The 14,743-nt window shown below is 41.2% G+C and overlaps 1 protein-coding gene across 1 annotated transcript in view; it reads right to left on the bottom strand.

Moving 5' to 3' along the window:
* The window catches only part of EFCC1 (EF-hand and coiled-coil domain containing 1), an 83,715-nt gene extending 69,358 nt beyond the window's left edge, over positions 1–14,357 (bottom strand). Inside the window, 3 exon segments of the mRNA XM_087954836.1 lie at positions 8,036–8,445; positions 13,471–13,802; positions 13,805–14,357. Coding sequence (XP_087810962.1) covers positions 8,036–8,445; positions 13,471–13,802; positions 13,805–14,183 — 1,121 coding nt within the window. The 5' untranslated portion in view covers positions 14,184–14,357.
* Positions 14,358–14,743: the final 386 nt, after the last annotated feature.

The raw sequence follows: 14,743 nt of genomic DNA, 5'->3' as shown, positions 1-14,743 counted from the left end.
TACTGTTTAACTTCTATTCCTCACACTGAAAATACTAGAAATGTATTCTAGGCCTAAACATTTTAGCACTTAGAATTGCATTATTACCACCTGGTCAACATGAGACAGAGCTACTAAATGCTGCTTAGTAAAGAATATTAAAATCCAAAATACACAATAATTTTAGTTCCGGTTTTTACGTTGAGAAAGAATACTTCAAATGCAAAGAGAAAAAAGACCTTTTGCCAAAAAACCCAGCAAGACACACAATGAAATTGAAAAATGTAGGTCTTTACGACATGTCAGAATGTAGGATGGAATTTCAAAATCAGCTTTAAATTGCCTAAATACTAAATTAAACAAAAAAACCACCCCTCCATATATTTATAAGAAAAAATGGCTTTCATTTCCAAAAGATTATACATCTGGTATGCAACCAATAACATATGTTGTTGTTCTTGTTGTTGCTCTTGTTGTTATTATTATTATTGAAAAGTAACATTAACAAAGTTCTAATAGATTCTTTGTTAGGGTAAAAATTCTACCACCCATACTGTGATAGACTACCTTTGGTTTTGGGGTTGTGGGGATTTAAACCCCCCCCCTTTCCACTCCACAGCTTACAGATCTTGGTATCTCGCCCTACATAAATTGTGCATCACAATGTTGGTTGCTAAGTTACAATTACAATATGCACGACAAACAGCTCCCACACAGGCTTCTGGAATCTCTCAGACTGTGTAAATGTAGGTCTGCTTCAATGAACATTGAGAATTGTGGGTGATACTATATTGTGTTTCCTTGGAATTGCCCCAATTCCCTGAATGTTAAGCAATATGTCATCCCACAATACATTGTGAAAAAAGAAACAAAGGAGAAAAAATGAGTATAGCAAAAAGTTTGGCAGTCTTTCTTCCAAAAAGATACCATGCCACTAATAATAACAAAGCTTTTACTTTGTTTACTTCAAGCAGTCCTTACATTAAACATATAAGAGTGAATAATCCCTGCAAGCTGAAAACATATTAGTCAGTCTAGTACATTATGCTCTTTTTAAGAATCTCCATTCACTTAAATAACTGGTTATATCACTTAAACTCTTTTGGTCATTTTGATGAATGACTTATGCCAGAAGCTGGATAGAGTTGACATCATTGTGATCTCTCTTAGCAATTCCTTGTAGATATTGAGCAAAAGGAGGGAGCCAATACAATGCTGATAGAGATAATGCCTCTGTCCAGCTTCTGGCTCTATCACTACTTACAATCAATCCACTTGGTACCCTTGAACACAGCTGAAATGTGATAATAGACTGAGTATATAATTTGGCAGTGCATAGGTACATTATGACTAGCATGCCACTTTTGATTCAGTGGGATTTGGCTGTAGTTATCCACACCCTGTTACATTCCCTATTTAATTAACACAGCATACACTTGAAAATTGCCTATAAATTGCAATTTGTGCAGAATACTGCAGCTAAGTTGCCATCTGCTCTGAAGTGGTTTACCAGCTGTTCATCAGCCATAATTTAAACTACTGATATTAACCTGAAAATCCTATAGTCTTAGGGCCTCATTATTTAAGTGTTAAGGCTGAAGTTGCCAAGACAGAAGGCACTGATTCTCAGACCACATAGAAGCATTTTGTAAACTTGGAAGAGATGTTTCTGATTTTCAACAGTGTGGGGGGAAAAACCCAGCCCCAAATCTCTTAACTAAAAGCACAGGAGAATGAACCTGTGCTGACAAACATTTGATTCTTAATTCTTCAATGTGCATCTCTTCTACAATAAGCAGTAAACAGCATGCAAATGTGGTAAATATATACTATTTCTTGTCTGCAGTAAAGCAACTTATCTAGTCATAATGAATCTCTGAAGTTTCTGATATTATTGAATATGAAACTGAAGAGTTGATATTTATTGCTATGACTGGCATGAAGTCTGCTTCTAAAGAAGTACTTTTGCCATTATTACTGCATGTTAGAATATTCAGAAGGTCTTTCTGAAGATGAGAGAGCATTCATTTATCTGGATGAATGTAATTTTCTTTGCAGTGTTATGGAAGTGATAATATTACTTTCTTGTGGGGATGACCTTCTTTTATACTGTGTTTCTCATATAATAAGGCCGGGTCTTATTTTTTTTTTGAGCCCCGAAAAAATGGCTAGGCTGTCTTTTCGGGGGTGACTTAATTCCCCCTTGCATCTTCGAGCGGGCAGCGACGGCTTGGATGTTGACCTCAGCGTTGGTGGGGCACTTCGCATCGGGGTCAACACAGGCAGCACCATATCCGAGTGTGCAACAAAAGTACTTCCTAATGGCAAGCCCCCCCCACCATTACCCCCATTTCCCATGTTTTAATATAGGCCTTAATTTGGGGGGAGGGGCTTAATTTCATTTCATGCCTATAAAACATGCTGGGACTTCCTATTGGGGGAGGCCGTATTGTTGGAGAAACAGGGTACTTTAAAATCCAGGAACATGTGAGGTAGACAGGACAGCTGACAAAGATTCAAGTACAAAAACCGGTTATATACATTTCTTAGATCCATACTGATATCAATTAATGCTAATGTACCTACTGGTACATGAGTCCTAGGTGGGTAATCAGGTGTACCTGGGATGATTTGACTGTCAGGAAAGAAGCCTGCAAGCCACTGGAGATAACCAGTTTTTAACATTGATAGTTCTGAATTCTCAGCCATTTCCTTGAAGGTCTTTACCAGGCTATATGGAACTAAGCTTTTAAAGGTACACAGGGCCAAGCTGAGTTCCTCAGGGACAATCCCATTTTTTAAATCATTTGTTTTGCACCCTGAATGAGTATGTCATGAAACAATATTTAATCCTGTGACTGATATTAAGCTAATCAAGACATTTCCTGATAGGTTACATATACTGATATTATTTCATTCTATAAGAGCTGCTTATAAGACACCGCTTATGAAGGGATAGGAAAAATCTCGAGAGCAAGGAGAATAGAATGAAAAATCTCCACAGCAGGAATAGAAATGTAACAACTTGCTCTGAATCCCTCATTACAAAATCAGAATACTAACATGGAATGTAATTCCTTAGAGAAATTAATAACTGCTCAAAAATTAATTGTACCCAAGGATGGTATTGAAATCACCTGAATATTTTCTCTTAACTGTATTCTCTAACCTTCCATCCAATAAAGACCTAGCAGATGGATGAAACAATTACTGGATTTCCTTTCATCTTATCCCTGTGATGCTTAGGTAGATTTAAGCTCTATCGACAAATTAAAGAACAAAAGATTAACTGCAAACAGTACCTCACAATAATTTAAACAAAAAAGGTACACAAATCTTCAGCTGCATACAAATGAACCTCACACACATGGATGTACAGCAAAAAAAAAAACAACAACCCTTAGCTTGGGCTATTGTTAAGAGTTAGAACTTTAGGAAATGAGTTTAAACCATTTCAATGTCCTGCTCTGCCTCATTTGTGATATCTGAAACTATATAATCTTTGCATCAGAAATAAATGCATAAACAAAGAATGTAAGGGTAACTTGAATGTTTCTCTTGAACAAAATTGCATCACACAAAAGATAGGAAGTGAAGTTATTCGTATATCCTGTTTTCTCTCTCCTCATCCTCCAATATGGAAAGTTGAAATTACTTCAGAGCAGAGCGGGAAGAATATTTCCACAATGAGAAAAATGTAAATACGTGGGCCCCACTTTCCCTAGACTAATTTTGGCTTCTGCACAGATTAGAAACAAAATAAACAAAGACATATGATATAGAGGGAGAAAAGTTTTCTATTTCCTGTAACTTTCTTCCACAGTCCTACATTTTATGAAGAAAAGGTTTCCCCCCATCTTCTTCTTACTTTTATTAAATTAAAGACTTTGCATCTGATTTACACCAACAAATTTATCTCCCTTTTCTACTTAAAAAGCAATTATAGTAGTTTACAGGATAGTTAAAAACAGGAATAAATTACGATCCATATTCTGCATTTTACACTTCAGTCAATTCAAATACCTTCCACTGCCTGGACATACAGTGATGTCTGTTTGCAAGGAATTGCTTTTAATCATAAGCTTTATACAAGTTACTCCCTAGCTGTGGATTGTCATCTTGGTGTTATTCTGAAATATTCTTCCTGGGCAAGCCTGGGTCCATATTTATTTATTAAATTAGCCCACCTCCCTTCCCAAAAGGATGAACTTCGTGCATAATTAAAATTTGGAAAAGCACACTAGTAGGCAAGAATCCAAGACTAAATCTGATTCCTAAATACTAAGAGTGCTGTATATTTGCTTATAAATGCTCCCTTTCTCATGATGTAAAGGCAGTTCTTAATTCCCACTTGAAATTATAATATGAATCAAGTTCTGGGAACAACAGTGAAAACAGCAATGATGTAAGTTAGGAGAACCAACATGTCAATCACAAAAGCATTGATGTATGGCAGGAAAAAAGTAATATTTAGTTGGTTTTTTTAAAAAAAAAACTGTATTTCACCAAATATTTTCTTAAAACACACACACAATAGCAATAAAACGACCATGACTTACTATTTTTAGACTATTCTCCAACTTCAGACACAATACCTTGACAATGCAAATAACTCATTCTGTAACCCTATAAAATGAATGGAAAGGAACTAACAGATTAACAACGGAAATGGCTATTTTAAGCAACCAAAAGTATTTATAGTTACTTTTGAGCATCACAGTAAGATGGAAAAATAAAACCAAATATTCATATAACATGTCAATGGTATTTCGATCAGTTCCCATAGATCAGCTAACTCCAACCTTCTGGGCATCAGGGACCGATTCTGTGGAGAGAGGTTTTTCCATGGACCGGAGGGGGCGTGGTTTCGTGTGCTTCCTACATCTCGCAGATGAGTCTTTGCTTGTTTGTGCGGCCCAGTTTCTGGCTTGCTGCAGCCCAGTGCCGGTTCACAAACCAGGGGTTGGGGACCCCTGCCCTAGATGATTATAGCCTATTATAGTTTATTGCAGCAATAATCCTTTAGGCTTCAGTAGAATAGGACTGAATGAAATTTCAATAATGGTGCTTGCTTAGAATATTGACACATGCTGATCTAATATATTCTTTACAACTTAATGTAAGTATTGTTCTTATGGTTAGAAAAAACCTGAAAGTGAATTCCTTGTTAGATTCAGCATTTTTTAAAAAGCCAACAATTTGACTGCTTAATCATACTGCCTGCTTTGGTTCTAATATTCTACACCTTGAGCAAAACTTTATTGAGTTATGATGTGGCATGGACTTTTTATAATTAGTCATCACTATTGCTTTAAGGTAAACTGAAAGGCTAGAATTAAATGCCAACAATGAAAGAAACACATGCATCATCAACTTTAGTTTTAACATCCAGCACCTAGTCATAACTAGAACACATAAATGGATAGAAAATGAATAAATCATGAAACACCTCTTTCAAACATAGCATATTGGTTGTATATTCACACAGGGATGTCCATGAAATCAATGAGGGCTATTGTAATGGATTTCACTCAAAGGAAACAATGAAAATACAATAGATCTATTCATTAAAAAGGTAAGATCATAAAGAACTGCAGATCATAAGAGCTGCAGTGGCGCAGTGGTTAGATGCAGTACTAAAGGCTACGTCTGCTGCCTGCTGCCTGCTGCCTGCCTGAAATGTGGCAGTTTGAATCTCACCAGGCTCAAAGTTGACTCAGCATTCCATCCTTCCAAGGTCAGTAAAATGAGGACCCAGATTGTTGGGGGCAGTATGCTGACTCTGTAAAGCAGTGGTCCCCAACCTTTTTTGTACCAGGGACCAGTTTCAAGCACAAACACTTTTTCAAGGACCGGGGCGGGGGGAAGAATCCGAGTTTGGTGGTTTGCTTGCAGACGTTTCATTACCTGACTAGGTAACATCTGATGTTGTTACCTAGTTGGGTAATAAAACGTCTGCCAGCAAACCACCAAGTTCAGGGAGTGCCTCGGCCCTGCCTCCCTCAGCCCCATCCCTCAGGTGTCTCCCTCCCTCCCTCAGGTGTCTGCCTCGTTCCTCTCTCAGTCGCTCTCTCGCTGCTCCACCAGCCCAGGAAGAAACTGCTTCAAAGAAGCGGGTGGTGGTGGCTTTTCCTGTCGCCGCAGCTCCTCCGAAGCGCCCGTTTACCCCCACCCCCACCCCGCCCGCCCGAGCGCGGTTCAATCCACAGTGCTCCGTTCTGCCTGCCTGCCTTCTTCGTTTCGGAGCAGCTTCGGCTGATAAAAAGAGGCGAATAGTTATTATTCTCAGCCGAAGCTGCTCCCAAACAACCAAACAGGCAGGCAGGCAGAACGGAGCACTGAATTGAACCGCGCGCGGGCGGGGGGGTAAACGGGCGCTGCGGAGACAGGAAAAGCCACCACCCCCGGCTTCTTTGAAGCAGTTTCTTCCTGGGCTGGTGGAGCAGCGAGAGAGCGACTGAGAGAGGAACGAGGCGGGAGGAAACTGAAGCCGTTGAGCCAGAGAGCAGGACAGGCTTTGGTTGCTTCCTCCCTCCCCTTCTCTCATTTGTGTCCTTGATCCCCGATCCCAGCAGCATTCACCGAAGGCGAAGAAAGCCGCCATTTTTATTTATTTATTTTTTCTTTGCGGCCCGGTACAGAGTGCTCCACGGACCGGGACCGGTCCGCGGCCCGGTGGTTGAGGACCCCTGCTGTAAAGCACTTAGAGAGGACTGTAAAGCAGTGTGAAGCGGTATACCAGTCTAACTGCTATTGCTATAAATGAAAGGATACCGACTACTGATTGTTCTATTATACAGCCCAATTTTAGTAACCAGTTTTAACCAAGCATGCATTATATACTATAGAGCAGCTTTTCTCAAACTTGGCAACTTTTAAGATGTGTCAACCTCAACTCCCAGAATTCTCCAGCAGGCATGTTAAGTCTGCCAAGATTGAGAAATGCTGCTATAGAATGCTTTTACTTTTCAATTATGGGTGTGGAAGCAGCCTTTGGTTAGCACTGTTCAGAGGATCTTGCTGCTTTCATGAAAAGGATAAAAGCAGCATTGTGGTGTGGCACTGGAAGTGGTGGGCATGACATGTGGTGGGCATGACATGTTGTGCTGCACTTAGAGAAAAGGCAAACCTTGCATTACAACTTCACATCATTGTGTTCTTCAGTATGACCTCTTTTAGCCCGTTGCAGCCTTTCGCATTATCATTCTTTACCAGGGTAAGTAGGCATAGCTGAAAGCGATGCTGGGCTAATATAATATACCTATCAATGTAGTATTGTGATCCTATTTCTCAGTTTCACTTTTGTGGGTTGTTTTTTTGTCTCAACTGTGGATGAAGAAATCATTATTGAAATCTACATCAGATGATTAATTTATGTCATAAAGTTGAACATTTATGAAGCCCCAATAATTATTACTGTGCAAGTAACAGATAGCAAAGCGGACAAGGCTATGAATATTGTTCACTTTTGAACATTATTTTACAAGATATTTGCTTGCAAACCTTAAAGAGCATAACAAGCACTGTCTCTTGGACAAAGTACTTGACATATTACTTGAAGTACTTTTTGAATGGTTTAAAGAAAAGTTGTGCTCTACCAAAGCAAGAGAAATCTCGAAGTGCAGTGCTGAATAAATATTAATTTGAAGCTCAGAATAATCAGATTGCCTTGTGGATAACCAATGCCCTTAATGCTTACCAGCTGTGTTGTTTTTTCCCCCCAAGGCCTCTCCCATTAGATTACAAGTTACCCTTTCTAAACATCCATTGCCACAATACATTAATAATGCCTGCTAAATTATATTGTTGACATCTGCTGATTTTTGTCAATGGGTTTTTGGGATGTCCTTTGGTGGTCTCCACTGTTACTAGGAAATCATGTTTGCTGCTGCATTAACTAGAAAGAAGATTAAGTAAAGCTTTGCAATGAGTCCCTACTAAGAAAATAACTAAGTACTGTAGCAGTTAATTCTCTACCCACATTTCAGCAAGGGTTCCAAAACCACATTTGCATTCGGTCTGTTACATTTATTTATTTTTAAACTTCCAGCCTTACCTATAATATTGTAGCTGAGATTCTAGCTGCTGGATATAGATCTGCAGTTGGGACACTTTATGAGCTTTAGTTTCTAGCTCCTTTACTTTTCCAAGGCTGTTAAGGATAACACATCTTGCTTCTTCAACTTTCTTCCTCATTTCTGCCTGCTCCCTTTTTAAGCTGTGGTTGCAATCTTCCAGGGCTATGAGGGCTTCGTGAGAATTCCTTAGTTCTTTTTCCAGTTCTTGGTTAAACCTAATTGCTTCTTCAATTTGTCCATCTCTAGAAGTTCGGATTAATTCAACTTCTTTTAGAACACTCTGAAGGCACTTGGAAGTCTGAAATCTATTGTTAACCTGTTGTCTCCGGCTGCCTATAAAGCAAGTCCCATTTTTCTTATGCTGTGCATGGCTCTTCCACAATCCCACCTACAATCATCAGGAGTAAAATGGAAAATGTTAATTAGGAGCAGTCAAGGTTTTAAACAAACAGATTTCTTCTCAATGCAATCAATACATTTGTCTTCAACATTTGTATCAATAGCTGAAGAATGATCACAATCCAATGGCTAAACTTAAAACAAACATACAAGCACTCATAATGACTCCTGTGTGCATTATTTCACACAGGAATTCTTGTGTGAATATACTTAAATAGAGTTTACCGCCATTTTGGTTATCTAGATTACACAACTCTCCTTCCCAATGAAAATTTAGGAACATGTTCCAGATTAAACAAAGAAGACTGAGAGACACCAACATGTATTGAAACTGTAATCATGAACTCAATTACATCACAGAAAGGTGCATCTGGTTTTGAGTCAAGATGTATAATGCATAAAATTACATTATAATATATATGGCAATATAAGTATGGAAACTTATCAAGAGAAACTGTGGTCTTAAGTAACTTAACTGCTTGGTAAAATAGGACATTGTGAAACATGAAATACTTTTTATTCTAATCCTGCCTAATTTGATACTGTACTTGAAGTGTACTATCTTGCTGGCTGTGAATTATGGGAGCTGAAATCTAATGCATCTGAAGACCACCAAGCCAGAGAAGACTGCCCTAGAAGTTATTAAAGTATCAACACCTAAAACACATAGCTAATAGTGCATAGCATGCAAAGAGAATCTTGCTTATACCAATATTGTCTTCATTAAGATAATATATTTGGAAAACTTGAGTCTTTCTGTGCTTTCAGTAAGGGATCATGAAGGAATCAATTAACCATGAAAAGCACAGTACTCAATCCAGCATCACTGTAACTCAAATTCAGCATTTCATTTCATAAAGGGTGTATGGTGCTACTTCAACACATCCCAAAAGCTGCCTAAATGTGTACAGAATTGCAAGCAAGTGAAGATACCAGATGGGTATCCAAGAGTGAATGGTCAGTGGCTCTTTTGGGAGAGGGAGGACAAAAGGCTCCTTATTGTATTATGGTTAGCGGGCAGAGGAGGAGAAGTCCTTGTTCCCACAAGGGCACAGTTTAATTTGTGAAAGGCAATGCATATATCTGTGTTTTGCACGCATGTTCAAAGTTTCACTTTTTCGCATACCAATATCGGCTATACTGTAAGTGAATGTGTGACACCTGTATTATTTATTTATTGGATTTTTATTCTGCCCATCTCAATAATACAACAACTTTGGGCAACTTATAACATTATAAAAATATGTATATGACCTGTGCAGGCATAGGAATCATGCAGAGATCACCTATGCCTATTTAGGTTATATACATGCAGGTGTTCCCACAAATAGTAGAGCAAAGCAACAAAAGCAACAATAATCCCATTTCCTTTCACACCATTGCATTCACTGCAATATATTCAGAGAGGAAGAGTACAAGGTTAAAATTATCCTTGACAGGAAGGAAGCTGAAGAAAGAAACATGGTTCTTAGGATAGTGGGTCATCAGTGAGTGATGGATGAAAAGAGAAGCAGAAATTTGTTCTGGTTACTAACAGCTATCAACAGTTACCAATAAGGCAAACAAATGAGATAAAATTGCAACTTCGAAATTGAGTATATCATTCAGCCAAAGCACTATGCTATAATTGGACTCATTCATTTATGTATCCAAACTGTTGCTAAATCTAGATTCACGCTACAACAGCATACTAAAATAAAATAAAGTGTTACCCAAGAAAAGTAATGTAGTGTATCACAAAAACAAGCCAATAATGAAAATTATTTATTAGCTAACATTTGGATTGTTGATGGGTTGGCTATGTATATACAGCTGTTCTCCTAACATTTATTTTTTGAAATGTTAAAACTCATGGGGTTTTTTGGATTCAATTGCTCATTTAATGTTAGTTCCCAGTGTGCTGTACAGCAACAAGATCTGGCCAATATTACGAAGTTGACAGGATGTAAGAAAAGCTAATTTCCTGTTTTGTCTGACAGGGGGATCCTATAACAAAAGCATGATGGGTGTTCTATCTGGGTACTCTTGGATGGCCCATGAGACATTCTAGGAATAGTCTAAAGAAGAACAGATGGGTGGGGGCATGAAGTAATGCTGCTGCATCAGTAGTAGAGACCAAATGAATAGGAGAGCCACAGGAGAAGATAAGAGACAAGATGGAACTTCCCTGATAAAAAGAGGTTCACTAAAGCAGTGGTCACCAACCAGCGGGCCAGGGACCACTGGTAGTCTGCGAAAAAATGTTGGTGGTCCACAGAGAAATGTCACCCCCAAAGCAATTAATCCAGGCTACGCGGGAACACAAGACTGCACCGCCCACATGGCCCGCAGGAACACAAGATTTGTGTCACTTGCATTGTGAACAACACAAGGTAGTGAGGGGAGGTGGGAAAGGGCAGAGGGGGGAACTTGCCACACTCACCCCACACACTTCACCTGGCCACTGGGCTGCTTCTTTCCGCTTCTTTCTTCTTCTGCTTTTGGCTGCATGCAAGGAAAGCAGCAAAAGTCTTTATTTCTCTCCCCCAAACCCCCCCCCCCAGAAATGAGTTTTTGGGACCCTGCAAGGCATCCTGCTCCAAGAGGCTGCACCATTCTGGTGGAGTTTGGGAGAGAGAAAGAAAACTTTTGCTGCTTTAGCTGCTTTCCTTGCATGAAGCCAAAAGTCTCTCTCTCTCCCCCCGCCCCCCGAGAACGGAGCTGGAGACGGTATCCTGTGATCCCAAATAAAGAATGATTGATCGGTGGGAAAATGGGGTGAGGAATTTTTCCTGCAGACTTTTTGGGGGATTTTCCCAGGGTCTCTGGTCCACGGGATTTAAAATTGTGAGTTTGGTGGTCCCTGAGGTCCAAAAGGGTGGTGACCCCTGCATTAAAGATCCATCAAAAACAATGTGAAAAGTATCTATTTGCATATATCGTAAGGCTTTTGGTAGGAATATATCCATCTCCAATGAATGTAAAGAGAAATTAAAAATTAGAAGTAGATAAAGTTGTTTATTGGAAAAGATGTATTTATTTATTTACTGAGTCACAGAGTTATTCCAAAAGGCAAAATATAAGCATATAAAAAATGCTTCAAACTGGTCTACTGAATTCAATAAACTTTTTTGAAATAAATCTGCATTTGATAGCTGCTTCAGATTTCTGCTTATGTACCCACTTGTCTGTGAGCAAAGACTGCTGACCTTACCAGCAATTAAATTTTAATAGGCATGTAAATGGCATTGAATTATTAAACCCACTAAAGTCAGTGTGTTTAATTCTGCATGGGATTGATGTTATATTAAAATCATGAAATTATTGATCACAGCGAGCTATGCAATGGGGACTCAATCTTTTTTATATTAAAAAATGTCCATCTCGTTATTGAAGGTGTGCAGGAATGAAAATGAATATGTCTTCAAATATTAATATTATTGAATTTATGTAGTGTATCCTGTTTCAATAGGAAAATACATGTTCTTTCTTCATCTTTGCCCTCCATACTTTATTTGGATTTTCTTTCAATCCAGTCATAGGTAAGATCTGCCCACTGAAGTCAATGAATTTTCCAATGCAACCAAATCTATATTTATTTATAAATATATAAAAGTCAGAATTCAGAAAAGCCATGCAAGAGTGCTTCAGAATGAAACTTCAAAAGTGCTCACCTTTGACTGGACAGGTTCATTACTTTGTTGAAAAACTTGCAAACACAACAAGAGTCAACTGAGATTATTCTAGACAGATTTTTTCAGGTAGACCCAAATGAACTGTTTCATCTGAAACATGCTGCTCTGAATGTCTAGTAGAGTGCTGTCAACACAATGTTCATTTATACAATATATGGAGACCACAGTGTTTAGGTGCCATGTTGTTCTTTCACTGACTAACAAGATTTCAGAGAAGACAAAAGCTAAGCAAAATATTTGTGCATCAGCCCCAAAGCCAATAACTGTCAGCACCTTCAAGCCATCTGTGTTGAAGAGTCTTTTCAATTCAACACAATATAAACAGAACCAGGTTTGAATGGAAATTAAAAAGTCACAAACTTTTTAGAATTATTCCTGTTACAAAAATGGTTGCTACGACTCAAGGATGGAAAGAAATTGGGACTCTTGAACTTATTATTCCAATTTCTTAGTAAAATAGGACTTGCATTACTCAAAAGATGCCAGCACCAAAAAAGACCTTCTAATAAAGCTCAATAAAGGAACTGAATTCTCCATATGACTTGTCAGGAAAAAAAAATAGGGCTGCTTCTTTGTCACAATTTACTCTTTCCCCTTCACTTACAATAGCCCACCATGGCAATAAAATTCACTCCCTAGTTTGTAATAATGATAAGGGTTGGCTTTTTAGTTCATGGAAAACCCACCTCTGTCGAAGTGCATGTTTTATAGACAATAGAGCATCCCACAGTGCATCTCTCTACTTGTTTGCAAGGGGAGTGTCAGTTGGGAGAGCCTGGAGCCTCTCAACATTTCCATTCTCCTTTAAGTTGTCCTGAAAGAAAAATAGAAATGCCAGGGTGGGTTTCCCTCCCTTCTGAAGCCATTTCAATTGGCTTCAGCATCTTTCCCATCCCTGCCTGGAGAGGAGATTGCGAACGAATAAGGTAACTCCTAGTTTGCTGTTAAGTTCCCCACATCCAAAATGTGCCCCCTGAGGCATCCAACCCACTATCCCCTAAGGACAGGTAGGCCTCAGGAAGGCATTGAGGACATTCTCCTGTGCATCTTCTCTTCCTCCTGTCTTCAGGTGCCCTTCCCTAGAGCAGACTGGGTGGCACCTTTTGGGTGAGCATCTACTGTATGTCACTCAGGATTTGTCCCACCCCACTGCCATCTCGACTGAAAAGCGTTTAATTAAGTACACTCGGGCGTGGTTGGGGCTCAGCTTGGGACTTTCCCGCCCACCCAGGCAGCCGGGTAACCGGGCCCGGGCAAGGAAGGCTCCACAGCTCCAAGGCGCGCACTTTTTCCGATCCCTTCGAGCTCCGCGGCGCAGCAGGACTTCCCCGCCCGCTCACCTGGAGCGCCAAGCACCGGGCATCGCTGCTCTGCAAAGCCGCCCTCATGTCCTCCACCAGTTCGCGCAGGCTGGCGTTTTCGTCTTCCAGCTTGACGATGCGATCCTCGGCTTGCTCCAGCGCCACGATCTCTTCGTAGCATTCCCGGGAGCAGGAGCCGGGCGGCGAGGCGGAGCACGACCGAGCGCCGCTGCTCCGCGGGCACCCTCTGCTCGCCGCCCTGCGCCCCGCCGCAGCTTGCTCCCGCCGGCGGCGGAGCGGGCTGCGGAGGCGAATCTGGGTCTCGATGTGCTCGCTTTCCTTGCCCAGAGGTAGCCGGTTCACCCCGGGACGCCCTGGTCCGTCGGCTTGCAGCCGGCCTTAGTGCTGAAGTAGCCGCACAGCTTGGCATGGAACTGTCGGAAAGTCAGCTCGGGCGAGAGGTTCTCGCAGAGGCCGGCGCATTCTTCCGGGTCGGCGGCCGCCTCGTCGTCGTCTTGCAGCCCCAGCACCAGGCAGAGGGTCTGGAAATCCTCGCCGGGGATCTTGCCTTCGCCTTCGCAGTCCAAGTGGTGGAAGATCTCCTGCAGGTACTGATCCAAGCCCGTGGCCAGCACGATGATCTCGTTCTCTACTCCCCGGTCCAGCCCGTAGTGGTAAGCCAAGGCGCTCACCAGCCACTGGGTTCGGCGGGCCGGCCGGCTGTAAGGGTCCCACACCTCAGGCGGATCCATCCTCGGGCGCTCCCGCCGCCCCCTCGCCGTTCAGCTCGCGCTTCTCTTCAACCATTCTTCCCCTGCTTGAATCGAGTTTCCCCGGGTCTGGGTGGGCGGCGCTGCCTGAGCCAACCACGCCCCCATCTCGTGTTCCTCAGCCATCCTGTCCCCGAGAGCGGAGGGGCTAGGTGGGCGCCTCTTCTGTAAGGCCCTGGAGGCGCGAGTGAGCATGCGTGGCGCTTCCTCGGTGCAAATGAGTTTGAGGAAAGGTTTTTCTTCGACTCGGAAGATGAGTTGCGTTTCTCAACGGAAGGAGAAAGAGACGCAAGGTAGACTAGGAATTTGGGGAAAAAATCTTTCATGAAAAGGCATTGATTGGGTCGAGGCTATCTCCAGGAGTTCAGCTGAACTGTGATAAGTCTTTAGTTCTGCTGTATGTCAACTTCAGCAACAGAGTGGTCAATGTCTGGAATACTCTACCTGACTCTGAGGTTTCTTCCCCAAACCCCCAAAACTTTTCACCTTAGACTGTCTACTGTTGACCTCACCCCTTTCCTAAGAGGTCTGTAGGGGGCATA

The sequence above is a fragment of the Notechis scutatus genome, chromosome 2, assembly GCF_049901735.1.
Source record: "Notechis scutatus isolate UNSWTSFEM ecotype Mainland chromosome 2, rNotScu1.2, whole genome shotgun sequence".
In the NCBI taxonomy this organism is placed as follows: domain Eukaryota; kingdom Metazoa; phylum Chordata; class Lepidosauria; order Squamata; family Elapidae; genus Notechis; species Notechis scutatus.
The sequence above is the reverse complement of the archived record's forward strand: the minus strand, read 5'-3'. Positions and strand labels throughout refer to the sequence as shown.